The 18,218-nt window shown below is 47.5% G+C and overlaps 1 protein-coding gene across 1 annotated transcript in view; it reads left to right on the plus strand.

Annotated features, from left to right (window-relative positions):
• The window catches only part of LOC112956100 (astrotactin-2-like), a 74,803-nt gene extending 57,042 nt beyond the window's left edge, over positions 1-17,761 (plus strand). Inside the window, exons 6-9 of the mRNA XM_026049608.1 lie at positions 4,954-5,121; positions 16,821-16,905; positions 17,074-17,148; positions 17,617-17,761. Coding sequence (XP_025905393.1) covers positions 4,954-5,121; positions 16,821-16,905; positions 17,074-17,148; positions 17,617-17,758 — 470 coding nt within the window. The 3' untranslated portion in view covers positions 17,759-17,761. The remainder of the gene's footprint in view (positions 1-4,953; positions 5,122-16,820; positions 16,906-17,073; positions 17,149-17,616) is intronic.
• Positions 17,762-18,218: the final 457 nt, after the last annotated feature.

Here is an 18,218-nt window from a genome sequence, read left to right on the forward strand (position 1 = left end):
TGAGCGTGTTTCTAACAGGTTGGCAGGTGCTGTAGGTCGAGGAGCACTGGTGCAAGTCCAGGGTAGCCTGGTGTCAAGTGCGGCTTGTGATCCAAGGTGCATTCAAATAAATGAAAGAGAAAGGAATATGTATAAACTTTTCCTGTTTTAAAAAAGTACCAGCTTAACTTTTCAGTTGAGTCATTTCCCCTTTATGTGTGAGAGAAAAATACTTGAAAAGCAAGATGGAATTGAAATCTCAGCTTTGAACCTGGTGCAGTTGTCTCCCTGCTTTCAATTTAGAGTGAAGAATGAAGAATTCACATTTGAAGAGGTGAAATAATTCTAAAATTGCCAAGTTTGGAGCCAAGGGGAAGAGGGGGAGAAGAGCTGAGCGCTGCATTAATCCATGGACACAATCTTCCACTAAGCCCCCACTTAGGTCAGTGTATGTCCGTGCTGGGAATTGAACCTCTGTCCAGCTCTTTGAAATTTCTGAAGCAAATTCAAAAAGTGGAATATTTTGTTCTCCAGCACAACATTTGGAAAGAGAGCACCGATCAATGSAAAGAGCTGATTAAGGAGGAGTTGCCTTTTTAGGAAAAGTTCTTTCAAGTTTAACAAGAAAAAAAGAAAGAGGGGGGACTCTAAAGGAATTGAATAGGGTTATGCTGTGTAGATAGAATTCCTAAAGAATGGAGCAGGAGGTTCTCTCCTCGTAGGGTTTGGGGAAAAAAAAAAARACATAATAGTAATCCTGGAACTGATGTGCAATTGTTTGATTCTGCTGGGGTGGGCGCACGGCGGGGCCCTGCAGTGTGACCTCCCAGAGCACTCAAGCGCAGAGCACTGATTTTAGATCAAAGGGAATTTCGTTGGCCAAGACRGGGCGAGTGGACTAAAGAAGAGAAGGATGGAGGGAAGAATAAACAGGAATTCTTCAAAAGGAATTTTTTTTTGATCTTTGCTTTTAAAAATTAAAAAAAGAAAAAAAARRRRRRGGGGGGGRAAAAAAGCCCAAGCCCTTTGGCTGCCTTTTAGGCGCTTTGTTCTTTTCTCTTGTTAAATATCTATTCTGAGTGGCTTTATCCTGTTTTGTTCTGGCAAATGATTTTTGAAATGTCAGAACTTGAAGCCTCTTTTGTCGTGGCTTAAGCGCTTCCCCTGCACATTGAAGGAGACCCGCATGTGCAAGACATGAACTTCTCCTGCCGTCAGAGCCACGTTGGCTTTGATGGGAATTGGAGAAGGGGGGAGGAAACGCCATGCATGCAAAAACCCAAACAAAATCAGGCGAAGCCGTCAAGGCTGGTCACGTCTTATATTGACTGCAATGCAGCGAAGCAGAGGGCCTGTCCTGCCTCCCTAGGGGCTGCAGGGTCGGTGCTTTCAATAAMTTTTTCCCTGTTCAGCGGGTTGATGCACCTTGCTGCTTACTTTACCTTGGACCCTAAATGTTTCCCTACAGCGGGGGTTTTACTGTGCTCCTGAATGGGAGACTTGACCCAGGACACTTGCAGTGGGGTGATTTTGATTTTGGGAGCTCCATCTCTTGTGGATATCGTGGTTGTTCAGACTTGAATGGATAAACRTGAACGTTTACCTGAGCTGGCCACCTGCTCGTCTGAGCACCCGCGGCGGCTGCACGGGGCAGTTTGCACCTTGATGGGGTGACCCGGGAGCTGCTCCGGGTGTCGCATCCCCCACTCTGCCATTCTGCTGGCCTCTTTTCTGTGGTGGCCACTGATAGAACTAGAGGAAATGGCCACAGACTGAAGCACTAAAAGTTCCACAGAAATTTCAGGAAAAATTTCTTGACAGTGAGGGTGACAGAGGACTGGAACAGGCTGCCAAGAGAGGTTGTGGAGTCTCCTTCTCTGGAGACCTTCAAAACCCGCTTGGACGCAGTCCTGTGCCATGTGCKCTAGATGACCCTATGTGTGCAGSGGGGTTAGAATAGACSATCTCTAGAGGTCCCTTCCAACCTTAAGGATTCTGCGATTCTGTGATTCACTGGTGTTCCTTAAAAGCCTGAGTTGTGGAAAGGACGTGTGGCTGAGGCTTGTGACAAAGCAAAGGYATTCGAAACGGCTCTGGCTCGGAAAAAAAATGTTTGCTCTGGGTAGTTTCTGAAAGGATTTGATGTTCAATCTGCTCCTTTTCAGCTTTTCAAGATATTTTTGATAATTGCATGCCGGCGACTTTTGAAAGTTGTGCTATATGTATCCATTCTTTGAAAATAAAGGAGAAAAATATGTGTAAAGAGGCTTTGAAAGCTTCAGAATTTTAGCTTTCAAAATATTTGTAAAACTCCTTTTCCTGTTATTTTTTTCTTAGGCAAGCTATGGAAAGGATCAAGGTTGGGGTGTTTGTTTGTTTTTATCTTGAGTAAGTGAGGAGAGTGATGAGAGTATCTAAGAACATGTCTGGCAATCTTACTTGTCTGAGCTGTGACACACTCAGCTTCAAAGATGTGAGAAATTTCCTTGCTGGAAAATCTCCTCACCTCTCTCCCTCCTGGAAAGAAAGGAAAGTATTTAGAATTAAGGATAACATCTGATTTTTTGCCTTTTTTTTCTTCAGATTAAAGTGGAGAAGCCTCTATTTGACTGATTTGCTTCAGTTCATTTCAGTCTGGCTGTATTTTAAATAAAAGTGGGGTTCCTTAAGAAGCAATTCAATCATGAACTGGTGTTGCTTCTTTTCACTGTGTGGAGACAGAGGGTGTTGTCTGTCCCTATAGCTCAAAATGTGTTTACGTGTTTCTCAAGCCTCACTCATTATTTGGTAATTTCAAAAATGCAAAACGAAGATTGACAGGGTATTACATAGATTTATATATGTAAATAATTAACAGCCCCAATGGGTGCATGACGCATTTCCATTTGGTAAAATAAATCAGTAGTAATTATCATTAGTACTTAAGGATAGCTTTAAATATTCATGAAAAAGAATGAGAATTAAAAGAAAAAAATACCTGGCTCTAAGAGAATGTTTTGTGCCCTGTATTTCAATATATTCCACTGATGGTGTAGGATTTACCCCATAATTTACTGTTAGGTTGTGTCTGATTGAGCTGTGTCAGGCAGCCTCRGTGTCCGCAGCTTCTTCCTTGCTGTGCACCCAGAAACATCTGGATCTTGCACCTCTACTTTTCATTTGCTTGTATAGTCGATAGTTTGGCCACTTCCATTTTCTAGGAGTGAAAAGAGGCATTTGTGCATGTGCTGTATAAAGAGTATATAGAGTGTAAATTCAGGTACCTAGGTTAGAGATTAGATTTTCATGGTGATGAGATCTCAGCATCTGGTAGAATGAGGCCACTTGCTTGAATGCTGGACTTCAGGCTCCACTTCTTTATGTTTGTCATGGCCAGCATGGTACAGGATGGGGTTTTGCAGGGCTCTTTTTTTAAGCAGCAGTGATGCTTGTTCAAAAGGAAATCAGTAGCTTGCACTCTAGCAGGTTCATAAGCAGTCATTGCTGTGTGCATTCTTTGTTTGTTAKTAAATCTCTTGGCTTTTGTTGAACTAAAAAAGTCATAGGATGTTTAGAATGAGTCCTTCATAAGTGATATAAGCTCTTAAGTTGCATGGAAATGTGCCCTGGGTCTATTGACTTACCGTTCTTGGGTAATCATTAAGAAAGATTTGAGTTTTCTGATGCTAGTTGCAAAGATCACCCTGCTTCCAAACTTTGACCAACGTCCTAGCACTTGGTGGAAGGCTGCCCGTCAGCTCTGTGTCTGCCTGATCTTACACCTTGCCCCTCTTCTTCAAAGATTTCTTTCTCCTCCCATTTTTAGAGGCTTTTGCCTTGGTAACTTCTGCAAAACACTGCTTAAGAGCAGAGGGTTTTGGGCTCCCCTCTGATCTGTGCAGCACTGTTATAGAGGCAGCCTTATAATCAATGTAATTGAAGATCAGAGTTAATGAGGACCTCTGTGCCTGCAAAATCCCCCAAGTGATGCAGGGCCTCAGATGTTAGATAAGGAAATGATTGGGCTGAACTGAAAATCTATTTGGCTAATTAGATGATGCATATTCCCAGTTGCCAGTGGGGAAAAATACATTTCACAAAATAAAGAAACATAAGATTTTGTAAGAAAAGATTTTTTGGCAGGAATTCACTTCTGACTCTCAGGAGGGAGAAAGCAAGGGAGTTTCTTTGAGATGATATTTCTTATATGAGAAGTTTGCAGGGCCAGTTCACTTACCATGAGCCAAGAAAAGTGAGGTGGGGATGGGACATGTGGCTGATGCTCATGAGCGCCCCAGTCCAAAATCCAAGTGTCTCCTGGACACTACTCGCATRAACTGGAGAAGTGAAGCTCCAGTCTTATGGGGCAAAGCAGTTGTCCCCATTTCTGCAGAGAACCAGGGATCAAATTTAGCAACTCAGGATACTTGGTAATATGCGAGGTACCTCAGACAGAGCAGTGTCCCAGCTGATGGGTCACTGGTTGGGTCACATTCACATGGAGGGGACTGTGCAGAGAACTGAAGTTCTTTGGGTCTAAACATTGGGGAATTTAGTATTATTTTCTTGAACTCAGCCTCACACCAGCTCTTGAAGAATAGAATTGCTCTGATATTGGGACACATGTTTTTTCTTCGCAACAGTCTTGAAAGAGAAACCAAGAAAAAAGGGGATGAAAATGGCTTAACAATCCATCAAGGGGTAGGAAGTCTACAGTTTTCCTTGTCCAATTCACAGCATTTTGTAGGAATGGTCTCCATTTTGGTCCTATACATGTCAGGGGAGAGGAGTTCTAGGAATTGACTGATAACGTTAAAGAATCAGTTATGGGAAATGAGGAGAGTTTAATTTGGAAGCTATTGTGTTATATGTGAATTTTTCAATGTCTTATGTAAGAAATCTGTTTCTCCTCCTCATGACATGCTCCCCTTACCTATAAAAATTTTAGTCTCTTCTTACACTCTTCTAAAGCACATTTTTCTTTCCACCTTCCAGGCAGCAGCTTTGTGGTGAGCGAGGGGAGCTACTTGGACATCTCTGACTGGTTAAATCCAGCCAAGCTTTCCCTTTACTATCAGATCAACGCCACCTCCCCCTGGGTGAGAGACCTCTGTGGACAGAGGACCACTGATGCCTGTGAGCAGCTCTGCGACCAAGAGACAGGTAGGTGAGGCCTGAGAACAATGAAGACCTTAAAAATCTGGGACGTGCAAGTGAGGGTGCAAGGTTGATCAGTATTTTGATGCATGCTTGCTTTACCTCTACTTTAGGCTCGTGCTAGGCAGAGGACTAGAAGGTACCCCAGGAGTGTCATATGGTGGTGACCCCCATCAGCAAGGTATTAAGAAGGTGCACACCAGGAGGGGGATTAGACATAGTTGACCTATTGGTTCTTTGCCAGGGCTGGAAGGACTGCAGGTACATGGAGTTTAGCTACTTCTAAGCTGCACTATCTCACTGTCCAGGCTGGAAAATTTAATTGTGTGTTTAGCCCTGTTTCCTTCCCCTTCTTTTTTATTTTTTTAACTATTGCACTGCAGAACGCGACGTTTTTTTGTTACTACTTCTGCCTGACGTGACCTAGGTTTGCTCTCTCCTCTAGACTTTCCTTGTGGAGTTTCAAGGTTTGTTGTCTTTGGTAGCATAAATGACCTTTCTGCTGTGCATGCACTGCTTACACATAAAAGCAATAGCCTGTGAAGCAGCAGCAAGTTGTGACGGGTCTCTCGAGACATGGGGTCAGGCAAAGGCTTCCCTTCTCGTCTGTGCTCTCCTGATACTCTGTGGGAGCTACAGACACCTGCACTTTTGCTGTGTCCCAGCACTACACAAGTTGTGCTTTGAGAAACCTGGCTCTGATGTCTGCAATGGAATGCAGGAATGCAGAAGACAAGCRATGGAAGATTAGGGCTAGGTATAGAGTGGGAAATACATCTGTGAATAGATGTACAATCCCCAGCTCAACATTTCTTGTGAGGTGACATCTCATCTGTGCAGATAACAAGGTGTATGAAGGTGGCTCTGCTTCCCATGGCCTTCCCACCAGATGCCTTCTTCAGGGAGTGAAGTGATCCTGTTGCTCTTGGCATCTGAAGAACACGCAAGTGGTCCTGACTCCTTGCAGAGAAGTGTATATCAAACTAACTCCTGGGTCTCTGTGAGGGCCACTTCCCTCCTCCTCCTCCTTCCCTACTATCTTTCTGTGTGAGACTTTCTGGTTGCTAGAAGAGACATTGGTTTTGCCAGTAGATTTGAAGAGGGACAGCTCACCAAGAAGGCGGCTCCATCCTGCCATGGGCTGTACTCCTAATACACAGTGACCTGAGAGAAAGAAATCCTCCTGAACCGTGAGCTGTGAACCATGAATAAGGTGTGGACTGGGCATAAACTCCATCCGTTCTCATCCATCCCATCCACACCTGAGATGAAGATACCATGTGCATTGTCATATCTTCACTTTCCCAATCAAGACAACATTCCCCTTTCAGTAGACTGGTTTCTCGAGGCTTGTCTGCGTGGAGACACTGACAGGCACAACTGAAGCCGAATAACCGTTCTAGCTGCATTCCCCAGGTAGACAAGWCCTCAGTATTGCCTACGATCGCCAGAAGGGCTGGGCAGTGGGGAGCAGCCACCCGAGCAGATGGAGATGGTTCAGGGAGAARGCTTTTCTCTTCCAGATGTCCTGATGCTGAAGAATACTTTTAGGCATCTGTGAAACTTGGCAGTCTCTGAGGGAGAGGGAAGATGAGTTCACCGATCCCTGCTTCAGAAGAGAAAAGAAAAAGAATCTGTCTACAGTTGAAACCAGGGTGGGGCTGTATGGAGGTAAAACCTGATTTCCCAATTGGAATGAGCCCTGCAGCTCTGTTTGTACGCCCCATGCCATYCGTGGCATCAGAGAGGGCTAGTGTAATTCTCACGCAATCTTTGTTCTTTTAAAACTGTTGTTTTGCCCCATTTGCCCAACTGCTGCTTCCTGTGTGCCTCTTACTTGCTGGAGCAAGTTGTTTCCGCTGCTGGATGCCCCATGCTTGAGTAGRATGTGTCAGATCTTGTTTACAGTGTTCCTTATCCCAGGAGATGCTCTGCACAGCATCCTATCTGTGCTGTATCCTGACCTCGCCTGCTGCTTTATAGCTCCTTTCTTGTTCTCTCTGCTGCACCCGGTGCATTGGGGTAGATGCCCAAGGCAGTGACGACTCAGCCTGTTGCTGCARTCTGCCGCATCCTTGACATCTCTGGGACAGCAGTCACCAAATAGCAAGGGAGCAGTCCTAGCTCTGGAGGTGCTGGAGCAGCAGGACAAGGCAGGCAGCTGAGCTCAACCGTGGCATGTTGCAGTGTGCGATTCCTCCCCCGGGCCTTGTACGAGCTGCTTTGAGTCTGCTCTTCCTTCAGCACAGCGGGCAGAGCTCYGGGCAGAGCAGCCGGGACCTGAACTGGCAGGTGCCCCAGCTGAAACATGTAAATCGGAATTTGTAAATCAGCTTTTTCCCTCCTCCTTCCTTGAAATTTGCACATAGGTAAAGAAAAATTGTTGTCCCTTCTATGCCAGCTGCTTCCTCAGAGGTAGAGTAGCACAGGCTGGTGGGACCACTGCTTTTCAGAGCCTAGCTCTGAGACTCCTTTAATGGTGTCCAAACTTTGTGAAGAACTGAGCAACTACCCACTGAAAATTAAGCCTTTCGAAGTGCCTACTTGACACCCTACCTTATCCCAGGAGTTTTACAGSCTCTGTGAGCATCCCAGCTGATGGATCCTGGGAGTTTCCCCTGCCCTCAGTTCCCTCTGGGCTGGGTGAAGTAGCCAGGAGAAGGAACCCAACAGAAAGTGGTGCTTGAAGATTCAACCAAAGCAAACAGGCAAAGTACCTCATCAGCCCTGGGCTGACCTGTGGTTGCACAGAGTACAGGGCTCTTCATGTATGAGGAACAAGTGCCCTGTACTTGTCACTGCAGTGTCAATACCGCCTTGTCCCAAAGCTTCCTTGCTGTAACTCTTCAAATAGACCTCTTCCACTTGTGGAAGTCAGAGGAAGACTTGAGGAGGAGCCTTTCTCTGTGGCAGTGCCACAGCTCATAGCACAGATGTTCAGAGGGCACCAGTTCACTTAGGCACTGCCTGCTGTGACTCAGCTCTTCTTCCTCCTAGGGCTGAAGGCTCTTGTGGGGTTTCCTTTCGTATAGCATCTGTCTTTGATGGGCTAATTCATGACTCAAGTCACCAAGTACTGTTTCAAAGTGAATTATAATCTGCACTGAAAACTGCAGTTCTGAAATGCTAGGAAATGTCAAAATATGTTGTGCTTTCRTGACCTTAACTTGCCTTCCCTCGTGTTTTGGCAGTGTGACTCATTCTTTAATTAAATGATTGCTGCCCCCTGACAAATTTCAGCCCTATCTTGCAAAGTGCGAGCTCATCAGAGCTTTTCAATGACAGCACAGCCATCCACTCGTGAGCAAAATACAATTAGTCACCTCCTCCTCAGAAAAGTCCCAGCCATTTTGTCTGGAATGACTGCTGATAAATAAATAGCTTCTGCTGAGGGTCCTCGCCTCCCATCTGTGGACATTATATGACAAGTGTGGTGACTGTGCCCCTGTTTGCCTGCACCTTGCTGTCTTTGCTCAGCTTGGATGAGCCAGGCACCTRGTCTGGATCAGGCTGTGGTCTGTTGTGCAGTGAAGCTGGGGTAGAACAGAGCTGTTCCTCCGTTGGAGAATTTCTGCCAGAGCACCCTGTCTTGCTGGCAAGTTCTGAAATGATGGGGCAAGTCCAGATGGGGCTGTTTAAACTGAGCATAGGGAAAGCTTGTCATCTCCTGTGGCTGAGCATCAACTCTCTTTGCTCTCTGTTCTTTCCAGGGATGTTGAGTACATTTCTAGCACTTCTGTTTGTGCCACGCATGGGGTTACCCGCTCGTWAAAGTGGGGAGTGCTGCTTTTTCACTGGCCCCTCTCCTCGGCGCTGGGAATGGTTATGAGGGCATCCACTTGTGGTGGCATATGCAAAGTCTGATTTGTGAGCACAATTACCTGCTTTGTATGCACAAAATTGATTCACTTGCACATTCTGTGGGCATAGCTTAAGAGGCCTGCTGGAGAATTGGTCCCTCAGGGCCAAATGCTGGAAAAAAACAGCCTCTGATTTTGTGCTGTCAGGCTTGCCAGAACAGTGGCATAAATGAGATGGATAGCTACCTTGATTAGCAGGTGCAAATGCACTAGGGTTTTTTTCACCGTCCATAAATCAGACACTTATCCATCGAAATTCTCTCCTTTGCATTTGCAATTGGTTCCACCCACAGAACAATAGGGACATACTTGTAAGAAGCGAATGAGRGGTGGAAACAAAGGGTCTTTTCTGGAAATTGGCAGAACCTCCCCCCCAGTATTTCCATCATTTTCAAACRGATAGTTTGTTACCAGAGTCACAGATGGTATTCCTGTCCTGGTAAGCAGGGGTCTTGCAAGCAGGAGAGAGATGTAAGTCATTTTTAAGCATATCCAATTTTTAAGGGTGCTTGTTAAGAGATTTGCAGGTCGCATGACTGAACATTTAAATTGGGAGATAACCAACCTTGGTAAGGGTGTATTTGTGTGCATGAAAACATACTTTTTTTTTTTTTTTTTTTCCAGAGAGTTCAATTAAGTATCACGCAGCTTTTGTGCACATGAAGTGATATTTGTTTGTTGCTGTGAACTTCTGCTATTCTCACTGTTGGAACAGCCCAGTGTCTTTATTGAGTTAGACTTTTATAAGATGAGCTCCTGTCTCTCTAAGGTATGCAGTTTAATAACTTGGTCAAAAACCATGTAATATACGATTTCTTTTCATGAGGTGGCACAGCTTGCCTTACGTATCAAGCAGAGCAGGAGGCAGTTAACTCCCAAGCTAATTTAGCTTCRGGCTGAAGTGTTATACATAAACAGCCATCAAAATGTATGCCTGCAAGAGGGCTGAGTTAAGGTTATCTGYGCTGTCTTTACACTCTCATTTTCTGCCATTAGAGTGTTTAATCCTGCAGCTGCTAATGTTCTTGTAATGGCATTTCTAAGCTTGTCTAAAGACCACGGAGAGGAGGGAGGAGAGATGAGGTCTGTGGTGTGGAACCACTCCTGGGTCCAGCTCACCTGCTCGGCCCATCTGTGCATCCCATCGAGGGGCCAGAGGCTACTTCTCAGCCTCCAAAGGTGAGTGCTGGAGCTGCTGGACAGCCGAGGACAGCAGCTGTGGCACTGGCAGAGTCTGTCCCTCGTGCACTGCCAGCACATTCGGGACCTTGTGCTGTTCTCTCGCATCCGCCGTGCACATGTGCCAATAAAGATCTTCCTTAGCTGCACTGCTTAGGAGCTTAGCAAATGATAATGAGAGTAATGTCTGTGCAGAACGTAAACCCAGGCACAATTCTCCAAAGTTAAGCTTGTGCTTAAGTGCTTTGATGCATCTGGGCAAAGAGGGTGACCTTCAGTGGGAGTGGAGGAGGAATGACTGTCAACTTAATTCCAAGTTACACCCCTGCAGGGAGAGTGTATGCTGGTGGAGCTGAGCCCTCTGTCTCAGCTCCAGGTTGGACAGATGGGAGCCACCCTAGAGCCACAAAGATGTCCTGGTGGCCTATTGATAGCTCCCCTTCTTTCCTTGGGAAATGAACTACTTTTCCCAGAATTGTCTTTCTTATCAGGATTATGGAATATGCCATCCCTGGAAGTTGGAAACGGCAGATAACAAGGGCGAGAAGAACAACTTTCAGAGCATTTTCCCTGCCAGTTGCCACAGCTGCAGTTGTTCAAGGCGTCGCAGCCACAGCCAGGGGCTAACCCTGGCTTGGACAGCAGCTCTCTGAAGATTCTTCACTTGCCCATTGAAGTTGGGAATTTAATGATCTATTAAGACCATTTTTCATCCTTGCCTGCATTTAATTTTCTGTGAATACGTTTTTCAAAAAGGGCCCTTGCTGTGCCATCCCGTAGAGGCGCAGCAAACTCTTTATGGAGCGTTTTGTTGAGGATTTTTTAACTTTCTGAAGTTCTAAGGATCAGAAACCTTGGCACGAAATCTGGTCCTCGTGTATTTTGGCCCTTTCCCAGAAAGTTCTTCTTCCTTTTCATCATCACTGCTGACAGTGGTGTTGCTTCCTGGGGGAATGGGCGCGTGGGAGAAGTGGCAGCCGAGGGCTCCGGCACCCTCGCAGACGGGAGATGCTCCCAGCACCAGGCTGGTGTTGGGACTACAGCTAGCAGCTGCTTCAGTGCTTTAATGCCCTGTGCTAGACTATAGGTGGAGAAACTCCCTTGGAGGGACAACGTGGTATTTGAGATGTCCCTGGCACTTCTAATATGGCTCCTGATGTTTGTGTTTCCCRTGATAGGAAATCACCTGTCACAAGCAGCCCTGCAAGTGGCACGGTCACCCCACTGCTGTGCACTGAAAGTAACCAGACCTGGGCAGCCTCCCSCCATGACCTTGGCAGCTGCAGACCCTTCCCGGGGTGCTGAGCTGGCCTCACCCGCACTGCGATGGCACTGCGGTGTCCCAGCRTTTCCAGAGCGTCAGATGGGCAGCCAGGGCCCCACTGTTGTTGAAGGGGCTGTGTCCCGGTTGCTGCATTGTCGGCTTTTCMGCTTCTGCTTGGCCACCCAAGGGTGCCACTGGCTCGAGTCAGTAGAGCTCAGCATGGGGAGCTCGTGCGTGCTGGGAGGTCATAGTGCGGTTGTGTGCCCAGGGCTGGCTGGCAGCAAAGAGAGACAGGGCTCCGGTGGCTTAGACACATCCTCAGCGTTGGAGAGCATCAGCTTCTCCAGATGCTGAATTAAGAAATTGTTTCTGTGACGTTCTGCCAGGAGCTCAGAAACCCTCAGCAAAGGACAGATCAATCCCGYGCTTCCTCTGGACGCTTATGAGACTCTGAGGCCTAGACAGCTTCATTATTGGAGGGAAGCGATCTCGGAGGGACACAGTGACGTGCATTGATCAGTTAGCTGCTGCTCCTCTGGGCTTGTGCTATCCGTCAGGAGCGATGGCAGTGTTCCTGCGCGTAGCTGTGCCCCGGCTAGGGACAGCGCAGCCCCTTGGCCACCAAACAGTGTTGTGGTGCACCCGCCATGAGGTGGGCTCTGAGGAGCAACAAGGTGGGGCTGGTGCACGGTCCGGTCTGCTGTGGGCCCGGGGTTTTCCCTCATGGCAGGGAAGGAGCCCTGCTGGCAACGCAGGAGCAGGAGAGGGCCTCCCGCATCCTCCCCTGCTGGCTGGCGCCAGGAGCCTGCGGGAGCGATCCCGTCACCCTGGAGATGTCCGTGCGCAAGCGCAGGAAGGCCCCATGCCGCCCTGTGCCCGGGAGAGACGGGCACCGTGCCCGTGCTGCCAACACAGAGGCCATCAGCRGCACACGGGGCCGCTCAGCGTGGCCTGTTTGCCCCATAGTGCTCGGCCTCCTCCTGCCGCTTACAGGTGGCTGCCGCCACTCACCTCACACGTCAGCTCGCCGCCCATGGAGCCAACRGCAGGCCCAGCGGCCAGGGGGCTTCCCAAGCAGAGGTGCTGCCCTAGCACTGCGTCCCACCAAGAGGAGCGGAGTCTTAATGCCCTCGATGGAGGTGCCGGTACAGAAAAGGAAATCCCCCAGATCAGCAGCCCGGGGTTGGGGCTCAGGAACCCCAGGTTTGTTCCAGTAGTGTCCAAGGCCTCTAGCTCCATGAGTAAAAATCCCCATGATTGCAAAGAGCCGCTTTGCTGGGAGCCGCGGCAGCGTGCTGCGTGCTGGGCTGGCGGATTAAGGGGATCTGGTGGCATTATCACAGCAATCGCCTCGTCCTAATGAGGCTAACGGGATTACCCCGGCGCGCTGGCGGGATTCCTCTGGGTGCGATTCTTCACACCCTWCTCCGCAGCTCCCCAGGGCGGCTGCGGATGGAGACGACCAGGAAAATTTCAAACACGGCTCGAGACCCAGTTTCCGTCTCAGAGGAGCAGCAGCACAGGGCCGGGTGAAATAAAAGAATAAGTTTGCACTTTTCATATTAGAAAATAATACTGGAAATGGCTCAGGCTTCCTGTTGAGTTGASCTAGGTGCTGGAGCTGGTTTTATTCCAGTGTAGCAGTAGTTTCCTGTGCAGCTCGTGTGTACTGTTGGAGGCGGTGAGCCCAGCGTGACTTGTGCTGGATTACTGCTTCCTTCGGGTAAGCCATGAAGCTGCAGGCTGTTCCGAGTCCTTTGGCATGTTCCTGTGTTACCCTGTTCCTCTGGGCAGGCCCCGGACTCCTTTCACTTCTGTCACTCTAGAGGACAGTGGCAATGGCTGGAATAATCCAGGAYGACGGTTATTCCAGCTGGGACTACACAGTGCCTTCTCTGCTGCAGTGCATGCACAGAGTGGTTCAGGTGCTGGGGGCTGAGGAGCCACTGCCACCCCAGCTGGCAGCCCCTCGCTTCGCTGTGCTTGGCTCTGGCACTTCGAACTGAGCTATCAGTAGTCACCACCAGTCTCTGTGGAAATGAAAGTGCAGCAGAAAGAGGGATGTTGCACGTGAGATGGATCKGCCACGGTTCTGGCGTGTGTCTTGGTGGTTGTATCTGCCCTGTTTCTGGCGTGTGTCCTGAGGKTTGAGCCTCAGGTTCATCCCCTGTAACCAGCACAGAGACCCTGATGTCACCTGTATTTAGTTGTGCATATGCAGTCTTTGGGAAAGGAGCAGAGGGGAGTAGGAACAGGAGCAGTAGCTGTATGCAGAAACAGGCTCTCGGTAACTCTCCTTGCTGCTGTTGCTGTTACATTCCCGACTTCTCTGCAATGCAAGAGGTGTTTCCACCCTCACAGCATTTTGTTAACTGACAGACTGGAAATCCAGCTCCATGCACCCAGAATTTAAGAGGGACCTGCTCTGGCTTAAACCAAGCAAGTGCTCTAGCTTAAACTAAGCAAGCAGTGATCCTGCCTCTTGGTATAATAGATTGAGATTTTCTGTGGATTATCCAACCTGACTTGTGGGTTATGAATTCAAAGGAAGATGAATGGATGTGTTTTTACCACTGTGCATAGTGAGGCTGTCTGTTTGCAGAAATAGGATGCTTTTCACAGCATTTTGCAGATTCAGAATCATTTGTCCAGTTGCAGAAGCTGAATGCCACACCGAGCCGTGTGTGGAGCCAGGGAAAATTGCGTCCAGCTTGAGGTTTGGTTATTTGTCAAAGCCCATCGCCAACTTTAAGCTCAGCTTGAATCCAAGCTTTACCCGAGTGATGCTGAGCAGATCTGTGCATCAGAAGCACATGGGATTTAGCCATTTGAGGCAGGAGCACRAGTTTTTGTTTGATTTTGGCATTTGTTATTTTAGTGACATATTGGAAGTCCATTATTTAGTAAAAAGTGTTTTCTCAAAGGAGGAGTTGGAGGTGGAAGGAACCCCCTTTGCTGTCGTTCTGGGTACCTGGCCCTGCCAAGGGAATGTTTCTGGGTGTGTGGAGATGAGCCCTGCTCACCACAGAGCTCTGTGGCTGGCTCTGCAGCATGGCTAGAGGGGCTGAGAAAAGAGATAAGATAGTAGCAGAGTTGGAGGGGCTAAAGAAATGAGTAGGTATCCAGCAGTGCTAAACAAGCAAATGCTTGTGAAAAGCTCTAGGAATGCAACAAGCTCTGCTGAGTTTTGTGAAAATCCTCCTAATAAGTCTGATCTTAAATCATTTGGTTAAGGAGGGCACCATCTGGTTAAATGGGATTTCTGATTCTCTACAAAAGATGTGCGGATCTCCCTGGAAGAGGAGGCCACGTGGGCTTGGTGGGGGCAGGTAGATGGGATCCCAGGGCCTGGCAGGGCTCTCCCTGCTCCCTCTGCTGCCTGTTGATACCCASACGGAAAGGTGAGTCCATGCCAGGGCTTGCCCTCTCACTTACAGAAATAAACCTCCCAATAAACCACCCAATAAAGCCTCGAGCGCCGGCTGTAGCTGTTGGAAGTCTAGGATTGGAGTCGATAAAATCAATATTTCTTCAGGTTGATAGAGTTTCTCCCTCCAACACCAAACTGACTGAACAGTAAACAAGCCAGCGGACAAAATAAACACGTCGGCGCTGCAGGAGAGGGGTTAACTGCCTTGGCACCCACAGCTATCAATAACGAGGGAGGCCGTTTGGGCCTTTTGATGCCAGCCTGGGAAGGTGTTGGCTGCTTTGCTGTGATGTCCGTGGCGGGAGCAGAGAACAGGCCCGTGCCCCGAGCCTCCCAGCTCTGCTTTGCAAGCATTTTGAGATGTCTCTCGTTTGCAGAGCATATATTTGTTATGTAATAAGTGCCAGGAATTAATGATCCACAGCGCGGCTGAGGAAACTTGCGTGCTAAGCACCCAAGGAAAAAATAACTTCTCTCTCTTTTTTTTTTCTTCCCTTTTTTTTTTCTCCCATCTCTTAAATCACTGATGGAGCCATTAGGACATGTGTTCCTTAAAGCAAGAATGCCCCAGCCCGCTGGGCTCGTCCGGCACGGCTGAAATCTAGCAGGAGTTAACGCTGCTGTCTCCTTCCCAGCTTTTTCCCTTTGGAAAAGTAACGCTGCTACCTCTCCCGTTATGAATCATGAGGTTAGCAGCTTTTGACAGATCATAAATCAATGCTTCGAAGTCACTAGGACAAATCCCAGGACATTTAATCTTTAATATTAGACGTGTTTAAAGCGGTGAATATTTCATGAAGGTGCTGTTGCATTTTAGCACATCATTAGCTGTCTCTTTTTTTCTTCTTCTTTTTTTTTCTTTTTGCCTCCCTGTTTCCAGGCGGTTCTCCTCAAAAATCTCACCAGTTGAACCCCRTTCCTTTCCCTCCTGACAATAAAGCTCTTTACTGTAATCCCTGCGAGACATTTTAAGAACTTGCTTAGGAACCCGAAGAACACATAGGTATTTGTCAGTCTGCATTAAYTCGGTGACAGGGGCATCCCCGCTGCCTCCGTCACAGCATCTTCCCTCCTTCCTCAGCACCCTGTGGGTGACAGCAGGGGTTAAGCTGCTCCCCTGGCTCTGCGCCTTGACCAGGGCTTAAAGCTCATCCTGCCACTCTGTGAGGCATGAGTGTGATAGGGAGAGGGAGTAGGGGGAAACAAAAAGAATCTGGTAACCAACATTCAGTGTGCAAATCCAGATCTTTTTATTTTGCTGTTACTTGCTCCAGGATAGGTGTTTTTACCAAATATGGAATCAATTTGCCRAAAAGGTTCCGTGTTGTGCTGTCAGAAGTGTGTAACAGGGTGAGCAAGCATAGAAGGAGAAAACAGGAGAGCTGGGAGGTGACAGGGACCAAGAGCCCGTAAGCACCAGGAAGAGACACAGAAAAGGGTGCTGAATACAGAAGATAGAGRCAGGGTGGCCTGGGAGATCAGATCTTTCTGCACTATGTTCCTGCCATGGAAACAGAGCCAGAAAAGCTGGGAAGGAGACACCTCTGGCACTGCTRATTTTGGGGTTGGGAGAGAATTTACTCTCCCGACATGGCAGGAGGTGTTATTAGGGGAAGAGATGAGAATGGCAGCTCTCTGCCATCGTGGGTCCAGCACGTTGCAGGCTGAACTGCAGAGGTGCACAGGAACACAGGAGGAATCTCATCTGCAGGAGTGCACAGGTAAGGACAGAAGGAATCTCATCATGTAATCCCCTTCATAAAAACCTTTTCTTTGTATATTTTATCTTTCTGCATTTCATCACCTGGGTGCTTCAGGAGAATCCAGATTCTTTTTTTTTTTTTTTTTTTTTTTTTTTTTTAAATCCAGGAGCAGGGAAGCCTGTGAATGACAAGGATGAAGTGTCCAGTGTAATGATTTCTCACATGCATCTTGTAGAAAGAAGTCTGATCTTTTCCATTTTCCTTTTCAGGAGAATGCAGCTGTCATGAAGGTTATGCCCCAGACCCTGTCCATCGTCATCTGTGTGTGCGCAGTGACTGGGGACACAGTGAAGGGTGAGTGGGAGCTGAGCTCCCTGTCTAAAAATATTCTTTCTCTCTCCTAACCTCCTAAAGTCAAATCTTCCCATGTCTATCACCAGGGGCAAATCCTGGGGCACAGTTATGTGGTGTTCTTCCTGAGTGATGTGATCTGCTTTCTCTGTCTCCTCCTTTGTCTCCTAGACCTTGGCCCTACACCACACTTGAGAGGGGATACGATTTGGTCACAGGAGAGCAAGCGCCGGAGAAGATCCTCAGGTGAGTTGAGTGACTATTCATCCCACTTGTCTGGGAGATGTGAGGACTCCCACAGCAGACTGCTACCTCCTAGTCACTCCCCGCTCTGTCCTGGCGCATGTTCTGAGGCACTCTGATCTTATTTGCCCATGGCAAACCTTGAAAATATGTCTATATTCTGCCAAAGGAGAAAGACTTTCCCTCTCATGCCGTGTGCTGGGTGTGCATCTGAGCAAAAGTGAGGACAGTATGCGCAGAAAAATCACCTGCATTAAAAGGACCAGTATGACCTACCTCCATGCTCTCCCTGTCATATCTTTAGCTATTTCTCTTTTATTTGTTTGCACTGGTCTTTTGGTATAAGATCAGGAGACTAATTAATCTGGTTATGCCACTGTTGCTCTGATTTCCAGGCAATCAGATGCAGCAGAGGTCCAACATTTACTGTAGATGCTATGTTTCTACATGGTAAGTTTCTCCTTGTTCCAGGTCCACCTATAGTTTGGGTCAAGGTCTGTGGCTGCCTGTCAGTAAGAGYTTCGTGGTACCTCCTGTGGAGCTTTCTATCAATCCTCTCGCCAGCTGCAAGACAGATGTTCTGGTAACAGAAGATCCAGCAGATGTCAGGTAGGAAGCAGATTTCTCATTTTGTTCATGCTTGAGTTGCTAGACAGTTCTTTAGATTTCTGTTGAGATTGTGGTAATTTCTGGGACAGTAAGTTTGCTTACTTCTTTTTTCCAATGAGAAACCTTTTATGACAGGTCCATCCGTCCTTTCTTTTGTCTTTTTTTTTGTTTGCTTTTGGTGGGTTTTGGCCAGGCCCATGTATACAACTTTCGATTTAGTCAAGTAAATTTTTGCAAACTGTTGGTGAGGCAGTTTTTGACTTAAAGCTGATGTTTGATTGAACAGCTTAGAGATGCATTTGCCAGTACAGAGATGCCATCATGTTTCAGAAACTCATATGTATGTTGCACACAGCCAGCCCTAGATAGTCTCCTTTGGTGATCATGAAGGACTAGGATCAGACCTGGTGGAAGGCTGTGTCACTTGTCCAATAGCTATCTTAGAGTAGTGTTGATTTTTTTTT

The sequence above is a fragment of the Nothoprocta perdicaria genome, unplaced genomic scaffold (assembly GCF_003342845.1).
Source record: "Nothoprocta perdicaria isolate Ctin4 unplaced genomic scaffold, notPer1 scaffold_6, whole genome shotgun sequence".
NCBI lineage: Eukaryota > Metazoa > Chordata > Aves > Tinamiformes > Tinamidae > Nothoprocta > Nothoprocta perdicaria.